This window comes from Berghia stephanieae, chromosome 1 (assembly GCF_034508935.2).
Source record: "Berghia stephanieae isolate SIO BIC M18660-M18661 chromosome 1, UCSD_Bste_1.3, whole genome shotgun sequence".
In the NCBI taxonomy this organism is placed as follows: Eukaryota; Metazoa; Mollusca; class Gastropoda; order Nudibranchia; family Aeolidiidae; genus Berghia; species Berghia stephanieae.
In genome coordinates, this window is record NC_088360.1 from 75,619,578 (window position 1) to 75,631,672 (window position 12,095).

Genomic DNA, 12,095 nt, shown 5'->3' on the forward strand with positions numbered 1-12,095 from the left:
CTCGGAGTAAACAGCTTGAATTTATTCGCGCCAACTTCAGTTTTCTGCCTTAGCAAATGTAAACAAAAAGTTGGTTGGATGCGCATGACATTACTAAAGGTCAATTGCAGCATAGTTCGGGTCATTTATAAAAAAATCTGGGTCACGTTTAATGTCAAATATCCGGTCACGTGATGTTGTTTATTTTATTGCACCTAACTTTACTGCTCTTTAGAGATCATAACAGAGGACAGTCAAACAATCGACTACTTTAATTAGTATCGAAACTGGCTTTTGAAGAAAAAATCGAAAGTAGATATCAGTGAAGTCTGAAGGTTGAATTGATGCTGTAAGTGTTAGCTAAAATGGACACAATTAGATCATGGATATTCAGTGGTAGAGATAGAGTTTCTTTTGGAGACGGTGCTGACAATGAGAACAATAAATGTGACATCACAAATTCATTAGATGACAAACAACCCCCGCAGGAACAGATGAAAGTAGATCACCAGTATCAAGTTAAAATAGATCCAAAAGTTGCGGAGTATTTCAAAGATTTCCCAGAGCCATACAAATCCAAAGCCATTACTAGATTTGTACGTATGGTTTAACGATTTATGAAATGTCGGTGTCTCATCCAAACTTTCACCAAGGTTTTAATAACTACAGCGTAACCCCCGGACAAAGACATAGCCCGGGACGGATTTTTGTTGTTGTTGATTATCTAGGGGCGGGTTTGGCTATATATATGTGTGTGTAGGGGCAGGGGGAGGGGGGGGGGGGGTGAGATCCGTTATAATATTGATGCGATGTGTGAACCAGTGCTTGTGATAAGACCCGTTCAAAGAGGGTTAGAATGTGTAGTCCTGTTTGGTTGAGAAAAGGTTTACCAGATACGCTTTCACTCTCTGATTGTAGATAGATAGTGTTTGAATGCCATTTTCCCTCTCTCATTTATCTGGGCTTGGGACCAGTATGAGAGCAGCTGTTTTGGCTGAGGCTATTCGGCCTAATGTCCTGACTTCTGTTTCTATCAGTTCCTCCCTCTACCCACTGCCCACACTGTCCTTCCTGTGTTTGTGCAAGCACTTTGAAGATTAGTCAGAATAGCCACATGAGAATATTCAGAATCCAGTCCAAATTGCTGTGTTATTGAATGGCATTAAATAATACAACGGAACACATCTTGATTCTTGATTTGTTAGCGATTGGCAATTGGTAATGACAATGTCGATAGCACCAGAATTGCCAGATGGCCAGAGGTCCTTGTGGTCAATTTTGACTTTAAAATTGGCCAAATAGAATCTCTTTGAAAAACACAACAAACATTTTGACCCCTCTTAAAAACCTCTTCGATTTTGTTTTAAAAAAATAAAATCAACTTTACTACAAAAACATTTATTATTGAAAAAAGAATTTTTTTTAAATTAAAAAATTATAACTTATAATTGAAGCATGATTCTCTGTGTGGCCATGTTTTGCCAGTGGCCATCTGGCAGCCCTAGATAGGGCCATTTTTCCATGTGTACTCGATGGCAACAGCGATAGAGTGATTTATTTGGTAAGATTTTTTTTGTATCAAGCGACGGTGCCATCTGCCAATTATCTCGGCATTGATGTCGCTAAACAGGGGTTTTACTCAAATGTATGTCTTTATTTTGTTTTTTTATATTACTAATGATATATTATGGCTAAAAAGTTGGGACCTAAGGTCGATGTTGCCATCCAGGGGTTGTCAATATCTAGAGGTTGCACTGTAAGTTTGAGCATTCAGTGATTTTGGCAATAATGGCCAATTTCCTCTTTGCCCATGTCCTTCATCAAGATCTTGCTTTCTCCCCCTCTCTCTCTCTCTCTCTCTCTCTCTCTCTCTCTCTCTCTCTCTCTCTCTCTCTCTCTCTCTCTCTCTCTCTCTCTCTCTCTCTCTCTCTCTCTCTCTCTCTCTCTTGGAGAAGACTATCACTATCAGTAATAGAAAGCAACTAAAAAGAGCATACCTAACATTTTGATTTTTTAAAACTTTCCAAATATAGAAATGTAACGAAATTTCACATAAATTATTTTTGGATCAATTCCAATATTTTAAAATAGAAATTTTGAAATACTAGATGTCTCCTGTAGAATAATACAATTATTTAAGAATATAAACATAATATAACATAATGAGACTACACAATAAAATGCTTATCTATGTGTTACCCACAGAGCTCACGAGAAGGACTTTATCAGTGGGATTTTTATAGGGTAAGTGCTTTGGTCTGGGAGTTTTTTTATTCAAACTGTAAAATAACTGATTTATTCCTGCACCCCCGCACCCCATATATATATTAAGTCTGGATTTGGAAAAGGAAGGAATTCGGTTTTAACGTGAAATTGGTCAAAATGATCAAATTTCAGTTTTTGATAGTTTCAGAAACGACAACATTTTTCGACATAAAAACAATAATTCAACATAAATATTTGCGATAAGTTGTATAAATTTCAAGTTAAAAAATGCAACTATCAGTGACACATTCAAAACGAGAGCTGACTTTCCCTCAGATAGCCGCCCTTTCCAAGGCTTAATAATACTGAGTCCTTTCCTCCACCAATAGCATGTATCATAACAAAGGGTGTGTCTTTATCTTTCTCGGAGAATGCATTACTGAATAAAAGATTCTGATTGGTCAGAGCTGATCACAGGCGCCTTACGGCCATTAAGTTGCCTGGATTTTGTGTGGTCTGGTCATGAAGGTCGGCATGGTACCAGTGCTCTATGTATCAATGCATTCATACTTTGTTAGTTTGTGTGTGTGTGTGTGTGTGTGTGTGTTTGTGAATTTTGATACACACCATGTATTGCTTAATGTTTTAGGCGAAGTACCTATCTTTCTTAATTAATGAAATCATAGCACTAGCTAAGTCTTTACGTTATTTATATTACTTTAACAAAGCCTTCAATAATCAATGAATTACCAATGAAAATACATGTAACCAATAAATGACAAACAAAGAAAAAGATAAATGTATGGATAAATAAACTGACAGAGAGACAGAGATAGCTAGATTTATGAAAACGAGAGAGAGAGAGAGAGAGAGAGAGAGAGAGAGAGAGAGAGAGAGAGAGAGAGATAGAGAGAGAGAGAGAGAGAGATAAAGTCAAGGACAGAGGGTGAAAGAGATAGGTTGAGAGGGAGATATTTTTAATAAAGAGAAAAGAGATGTTCGTTTTATTGTGTTTTCATCGAATTGTGAGGGGGGGGGGGGGGTTAAAACAATCGTCAATGTGTGCGAACCTTAGTCTCTACTTTGCTATGGTACAAGCTATAGCAAACGAGAGAGGACATTGGTGCGAATGCTAAGAAAAAGGGGAGGAGAGTTATATAGCTGACAATTGACCACAAGGGGTGATGATAATTAGTGACATGCCCTAAACAACTGGAAGATGCAGCTCAAAGAAGAAGATTCAATTACGTACATGATTTCATACTGGTCATTACACAATAAGCCCTGCCCTTTCCTCCTCAAGTTGTCAACTGACTCAAAATGAAAACACTGTAATAAATGATTTGACCAATCCAATTTTTTTCAATGGCGATCTCATTGGCCAATATGTTACAATTGGTTGACTTTGACTTCTTTTGAAACAAAGGTCTTTCTAAAACTATTCCTACCAATGCTTTGATTGGGTACAAAAAAACCCAGATTTCAAAATCCTGACTTAATACAGTTTCGAGACGGGAAATCACATGTATATTAAGTTTACATTTTTTGAACTGCTGCTGCCTTGCTGGTATGAAAAAAAACTGTTGGTAAAATTCTTCCCTTCTTGGGGTCCTGCTGTAATGATTGTGATGTATATAGATATGTAAATGATGTTGCTTTTCTACTTCATATATGCATCCATGGGTGGTTCAATTTGTTCGCATTCATGGTTGTCAATTTAGTCAGTATATCATAATTCTATGTCTTATACTTATAAGGTATCCTATGAAATGGCCTCTTCCAGCTATTTTAGGTTTCTCATCTGTTGATTTATACTTTGCAGTAAAAACAGTTATGGTTCTAGGACTTTGACTTTATTATGCAGTTAAAAAATGACATTTATGATTATAACCTATCTTATCGTTTTTATAGCCATGATGCTGATTAACTGATGTCTCTACTTTAATCTAAGGATTCACTTACTTTACAAGCTTGTCATAATTTTTTTTTTCTGCAACAGGACTATGCAATGAACAGGGAATTCCAGGCAGCTTCAAGAGGTGAATTCTTAGAGGATAAACGTGAGAGAGGCAGACAAATAGAGGACCATCAACAGACTATTCAAAATGCATTAATACTGGAAAAGAAACAAGCATATCAGACCAGAGAACAATCAACCCTTGAAAAAGCCATAAGAAGGAGAATACCTGTTCATGAAGATGAAACTTTAGGACTTAAACTTTTTCAAACGGCCAATTTCTCACTACTAGGATTTGTTTTAGTTTGGTCTGCTATTACATTGAGAAGGAGGTGAGTCTGAAGTTTGTAATTATGTAACCTTTACCGCCACTCGCTATAACACACTTCTCCACTTGTGTGGTCTTTTTGACCCAGTAGCCTACATAGAGATTTATGACTAAAACTGCTAGAATCTGTGGAATGTAAAAAGTAATGTACAAATATGAATTTAATATACCTTTTAAAAAATAACAAAAAACCAAAACAAGGAACATTTTGGGCTCGGCTAATAACAAAAACAATAAGAACATTTTGTTTTTGACTGGTGGTAGCTCAAAAGGTGATACTTTCATGAAAAACTAATAAGGACTGGTGAGAGATGGTTTTTCTTCTTGAAGACAACAAAAAATAATGCCTACAAGAGTAAACTTCTGCATCTGGAGCTGTTGAGCAGGCCCATAATCTGTAAATAAAAAGTGGTCACAGATTATGCCCCTGCCAGACTGAAAATACATCTGAACAAGGTTGAGGACAGATGTTGCCTCAAAACTGTTTCCCAACTTTGAATGGGTCCTCTTGTCAATCAATATATCATAAGAAATAACATGGAAAGGTGTTAGTGGCATCGCACACCCAAAAGATTTTAATTCCATTTTAATCCAGTTTTGACAGTATATACTGGAAAAACAGGTAATGGCCACGAAAAGGACGAATTACTTGTCCACGGATAGGGCTTCTTCTGGAATGTCGTCTTGGAGAACAAACTGGAACTTGTCCAATATGTCCCTGATATGGGCTATCAAATCCAAATAACAACTAGGGACAATCCCCCCACAACGTCAAACAGGGTTTTGAGATCCGCCATGCTCTTCTTTTAGGAGCCTGCATACAGCAAGCATCCAATGACAGCAGAGAGTTCATCCTTTGTAGTTGAATGCTAATTCTGACCCTTCACTCTTCTCTCCTTTATGATAGTGCACTTCAAAACAAAGACAAAACTTGAGCTTCTATATAGAACAATATACACTAAAGAGCTAAAAGCACTTTAGAAGAGGTCTCTAGTCAACAGCAACACTTGAACATGTATGATGAGTCATGTTAGATGATATTACCTTTTAATCGACAGATATATTGCTGTTAATGGCCAGGTACTCATTTTACCTGAGACTACCCATGAGCACTGTGAGAGAATGCGAGTAAAGAGTCTTTTCCAAGGACTCAATGATGCACTGCTCAGAGCAGGACCTTCCGACACACTCATCCATCATATGTGAATGGAAAAAAATAAATACTCACCAAAACAAAAGCTAAAAACAATGCCTGCAGTGGTTGAGGTAGATTTAATAAAACAGAAGTAATTGGAACTGAGCAGAAGCAGATAACTATAAAATAATGACTATGTCATCTCTGAAAAGGTCAAAGTTACTTAACCACAGCCCCTCTCTTTTTCGCTATCGTATCAAAATGACACTGCCTGTAGTGATCAGTATAGTGAAATATTATCTGTCTTTGCAAGTCAGCAGGTCAGGGAGTGGCGAATGGGGTCATTTTCTGTTTGCAGGTGTCCGGGTCAAAAAGACAAATGAATGGCAGATCTCGCAAATTTCATTAGATTGTGAAAACAAATTCTTAAAAAATACAAAACTAATGAAAGTTTTAAAACAGCTTAAGACACAAGAGTTTCAAGAGTGTATTTATTTATTCAAAGACACAGACACACGTTTGTGGGCCTAAAAGATCATGAGTGGTGGTAAAGGTTAAAACTTAGGTTACTAAGTGGTAGTTCCATGGAAAAATCACCACCTTGTCTTGTGTCATATTTTGACACCTGTGCTCAGTTGATGAAATTTGGTGTCCCTCCCATTTTATGACAGCCTAGACAGACTGGCGCCAAAAGACCAAAAGTGACACAAGACAATTGTTAGTCTTGGATGAGTGGACCAATATGGTCCAAAAGGAAGGCGGTGTGGCAAATGGGTCTAGATTATTTTTTCTTCTCTGTATCTGTAGCATTTATAGTATAATACAGTTGGCTATCTTTTACTTTTACGTATCAAGTGTGTATTGTTTTTTGAAATTTTATTTTTAAAATGATGTAATTCATTATAACTACCTTCTAATTGCAATTAAAATTAATTCATAAAAAGTATTTCCTCAAGAGTTTCTCTTTCTCTGTGTCAGCCAGTTTTTTGGGTGTGCCAGGTTTGGCTCCCTGACACCCTATATTTTTATTCTCTGCTTTCATCTGGCACTTCTCCGATACAAGCATTGTCAATGGTCAAGGTGAAATGTATTTTTAACCTTTACAAACATGTTTTAACGATCTTTTTTTTTTTCCCTTAAGACGACCAGCAACTCCAAAGTGGCAACATTACATGACATTGGTAGGGTCATCATATGTATGTGTATGTAAGTAATATGCTTAAATATCATGCACTTCTTTAATCTACTTTAACTTAATGCTAATGCCTTGCATATTTTCATTCCAATATGAACCGGGAAGTATTTAAATAAAAAATCTTTGCTTAGTTTTTGTTAGGAAATTAGTAAGACAGTGTTGAAATCAATCATAAGGCAAACAATTGTAAAACTGTCCTAACATTTTCACAGGCACTGCCATGTGCCATGTAGGCATTGCAAGTTTGATTCCTCCTTACTGGATTTCTATTTATATTCCCCTGTAGCTCATTTTGTAGAGTTTGCCTACCACGGATGTTATCATCTCATATTTATTTATATATGCTAAGCGTGTTCTGTCAATGTGCGTGATTGACCAATCGTGCAGTGCCTTTGTGGATCCACAGAATAAGCAACAATCCATCGATTGTTGTGTATTCTGTAGAGGAATAGGTCGATAGGTCACGCCAAACGTATACATATACGGTATATTAATTATTGTTGTTGGACTTAAATTTCTTTAGCATTCTTTTTCTCACCATCTTGGTCCAATATGGAGGAAATTATTGCAGTATGAGTGTGTTTCAGTAATAATTTCCTCAAAAATTGTTGTCTTCATATTGATATTTATTTCCATCAATCCAGATTTACAGACTGCTGCTGTCTACAGACTCATGGACTGGGGCCCTTTTGATCGTAGTGTTGACAACAGAGACGTTTTGACAAAACAATTTGAGGACGTTAAAAACTATTTATTATCTTTAAAAAATGATTTTTCTGACTCCAAGACTAATGGAAATGATGGGTCCTAAAATTGTCATGAAGCAAGAGTATGTCACTTTTTAACTTTAATTATTTCAATTCTTGATTTGAATGATAATGAATAAAGATCATAATACATGAACATCTAGGATACGAGTTAGATAATCTATGTGTGATTTTGAAAAATAAGATTTAAGACATAATTTTAAATGTATATAACCATTGACTGAGCCAGCATACTTTACCACCATGGTATGGTCAATTGCTAGCACTGTGATATGAAAATAAATGGCTTTCGCCTGTGCTGCCAGCCATTTGGCTTGATGCCTAACGCACCACTTTTTGCACATCAGAATGATGAAGATTGTCCCATTTTATTGACTTGGTTTCTTTTACGTTTAGTACAGTGCAGCTGGGATATATTGACAATGCTTATATCCACATGACACTTAATTCCCAATTATTTTGCTATCTTACACTCCATTGTCATCGAGGTGCACTGTACAAGCAGACTTGATCTGAAAAACTTTTCAATGAGCTTATCTCAGTATTTTCTTCATCAGCATATGGATTTAAAGCTGGTGTTAGATGTAATAATAAAGTTGCCAACCCATAAAGAATGCCACTGAAAGAGGATTAGGTAAGGTCAAGGGAGAAAAAAAGCCCCAAAAGCTTGAGCATTTATCTAAAAATGTTCAATCCACTTTGCAAAGGGTCCCAAGCAAACAGCAACACTTAACATTTAAGACATCACATGATGCCTGCAAGGCGATATTGGAATTATTTTCAACAAAGGCAACACAATTAACAGCCAAGTACTCATTCTGACATGGCGGTTTTTTGAAAAAAAATATCCCAAATTTTGCAAGCTAAAAACAGCAAAATTTGCAAAACTTTTCGATTAATTTTCCTAAAAACCCATAATTCGTTCATGAAAGAGAAAGGTATTTATTTGTTTTTAAGGGTTTCACGGCGCTTGCAACAAATGTAAGGTCATAGCAACGCCAGAAAATGGGATCTAGTAAAAAGTTCTAGAGTTACAATTAAAGTACCCAAGAAAAAGGAAGAACACGCTATCAGTGTACTTATTTTGAGATTATCTAAATGTTTCATCCTGACACAAACAGGTCCCCAGTGATGATAATGAAAATTTGTCAAAAAGGAGGAAAATCTACCGGCCCGTCAGTCAAACCCAAATCCATATGCAAATATAACATAGCTATTCATAGTTATTTAATATATTGTTAGTCCTAAAGCACTTCTGATCATTAGATACATCCTGGCCTTTTGCAAATATAATTTAATGAATTGTCATTTCCAATTAAACATTTTAGAGGCCTATAATGTCGCCCACTACATCAAGTGATTATGATAAACGTTTGGCCAAAAGGCCAAGGAGGTATTTGTTTTTACATAACAAACCCGGTTAGTGTCTGTATTATTGCAACCCTGTGATGATGCAGCTTATAAATAAGAATCTTTAATTAATTGCAAAACATATTCCATCAACAAATCAAATTTAAATTAGCCTTTAAACAATCATTTCTTAAATCGATCACCCTAACTTATTATCTCTCTATTACCAAATGATATCTATAAACATAATATGAAGATTGAAGGGTGGCTGAGAGAGAAATATGGATATGAGAGAGAAAGAGAGAGAGAGAGAGAGAGGGGGGGGGGGGGGAGGAATTGATGAATTTATTTTTAAAAATTGTTTTATATTTAGACACAAGTTGTATTGAATACTATTGACAAATTCAGAACAATCAAAAACAAACAAAAACAAAACAAAAAAATCAAAAAGGAAGAAAAAAAAGACAGGCTTATGAATTATAAAACTTATAAAATCGCCAAATGTACTCTGATGCTACAGCTACAAGATACATAAATATTTACAGACACCTACAGAGTTTTCTCAGAACCCCCGTTGGTAGCATATCGACGGGATCGTAACCTGAGGGATCTCCTTGTCAGAAGCCGTCTGGAACCCATACTCATGGATGGGCCTAAAGCCAGATCGTGTATGCGACCCCGATGCAAGACTTGTGGGCACCTGTGGGAGTACGACAGAGTCAGTTTTCCAGACAAGATTCGGGACATCAGGCAGCCGTTTACTTGCACTGACTGTAATCTAGTCTATGCGATTACGTGCTCCCTGTGTGGGATTGCTTACGTTGGTGAGACCGGAAAGAGGCTGGGTGACAGATTCGTGCAGCACTTGCTTGACATATCGAACTGTGCAGACACAGCAGTGGCCAGACACTTCAATCTGCTGGACCACTGCAATGTACAGTGCGTGCGTGTGTGTGTGCTTAGTTTTTCCCATTCGGACACTTCCGCCCGTCGACGTAGGGAAACTCACCTGATCAAGTCGTTGGGAACGCTGACTCCACGCGGACTCAACACCAGGATTGACCACCACTTCGTCTCCCGCTGTGCAACTACCTCTTAATCAATACTATCTTTGAGCCTATTAGATGTCAACGTCACCCATATTCATAACCACTGCTGCTCTAACTGCTGCCACTACAGCTACTGCTGCTACTACTACTACTTCTATTATTACTACTACTGCTACTACTACTTCTATCACCACTACTTCTACTACTGCTACTACTACTATTATTATTACTACTACTACTACTTCTACCACCACTACTACTGTTCATACTTACTACAACTCTACCTACCTATCTATCTATCTACTGACTATCTACCAATTCACAGTCATCTACCTTCCTAGCTATCTCTCATTGTGTCCACTCATCCACTTATTTATCCATTAATATATAGACCCAGCTGTTTACTCGCCCTCTCTAACTCCCCCCCCCCCTTTCTCTCTCTGTCCCCCTCTCTATCTCTCAATTCCCCCCTCTCTACCAGTCCGCCCCCCCCCCCCCGTGTTTTTTTGTTTTTGTTGTTGTTTTCTCTTTCTCTTCTCTCCCCTCTTTTCGATCTATCCATCTATCTATCTTTATATCTATTTGTATATTCCACTTTACTATCGCATCGCCATCCGACCGTTAGTATTTCCTTCGCTCATCCAACAAACCCACCCCCCACCACCGCGTGACTTTTTCACCTCGCCCCCTACTGTTTCACTACAGCATTCTACTACTACTACTACCACTACTTTCCCTATCAATTAGATCACCTCCCTGGGACACCCTATCCTCTACCCGCGCCACGCTAACACTTCATTCATACTGCAACCACCATTGAGCACAGACGATACAAGTTATTTTTCATTATATTTTATGTTTTCCACGTTTATTTGCCATGACAGCTCATTTTATAACAATACGATGAGAGAATGTGAGTAAAGTTTTCTCCAAGGACTCGACTTTGTACCCCTCAGACCAAAAAGCCACGCTTCATTTTGAATAAATGTATCCAAGAAACAAAATGGGGTAAACAATAATCAGTGATGATAATGGCAATTTGTCAAAAAGGAGATAAAATTATCGGTCCATCTGTCAAACTCAAAACAAAATCATATAACTAACATCATAGCTTCGTATATTACTACTACTAGACTCCTACTTGTGTATATCCATTCTTAATAGTACAGATATAATGTACTTTAGGGTAGGGTATCTAAAGTAGTTTTAATTAATTGTTCTTTCTTTAAAATTCCCTTTATTCACCCCCAAGAGGAAATTTGTCTTTAGGGTTTATTCCAAGGGAAGACTGGAATAACCCAGGCATCAGCTGCAGTGCAGCACCACATGGTGAGCTAGGGCGAGATGACTTGCTCTAGGTCACACAAAGAGGCGGGTATTCGAACTCTGTACCTTTTGGGTACGAAGCTAAGACCGTACTGCAGAGACATCACTTAACCCTCTCGTGTTCAGATTCTTTTTGGGGGAGTAGATAATGAGTTCCCTATATGGCCATGTCAATCATGTAGATATCCCTTGATGATATAAGCCTACTCTTTGATATCTGTAGTCGCCTTTTCGTTTTCTACTGTCACTCATGGCTAAACTCCGCCCAGAAACGATTTCATAGGTCCGTCCATCACCAAATTTCAAACTTTTGTTCTCGTGAGTTCATAAGTTTTTTGACCGAAGAACGATTGGCTACTGAGCATCTTGACCCTTCAACGATTGGTCGTTCTGGCAGCTCACGTGTCAACAATGAATTGAATCATCGTTGAGGCAGTGGAAGACGGCCATGGAATAGTTGCGTCACATCGCCACGTTGTTGAATAAATTATCCAGGCATGGTTGATAGGTAAAAAAGCCAAATTATGTTCATTTGAAACAAACAAAGTATATCTGTCATCTGCATTTTTTGCCAAATTGGGACCTAAAATTTGCCAAAATTTGCCAAGAAAAACCCAAAAATTTGCCAAAAAGACCAAAATTTGTCGAAAAATTTGCCGAGGAGAACTAAGTGTTTCAGTAAAAATTAACACGCGATACAGAAAAATATATATATAAAAGACAATTTATTACATTTATTTGACTTGAGAAATGAAATGACTGTGAATTGCGCTGTTACAAAGATTTTAAAGGATCATTATCCAT

The 12,095-nt window shown here is 37.4% G+C and overlaps 1 protein-coding gene across 1 annotated transcript; it reads left to right on the forward strand.

Moving 5' to 3' along the window:
- The first annotated feature begins 226 nt into the window (after positions 1-226).
- LOC144957216 (uncharacterized) lies at positions 227-7,708 on the forward strand. Its single transcript, XM_078888275.1, has 5 exons — positions 227-575; positions 2,185-2,223; positions 4,184-4,473; positions 6,746-6,810; positions 7,444-7,708. Exons 1-5 carry the CDS (start codon positions 345-347, stop codon positions 7,608-7,610), a joined length of 792 nt encoding a protein of 263 aa, XP_078744401.1. The 5' UTR covers positions 227-344; the 3' UTR covers positions 7,611-7,708.
- Positions 7,709-12,095: the final 4,387 nt, after the last annotated feature.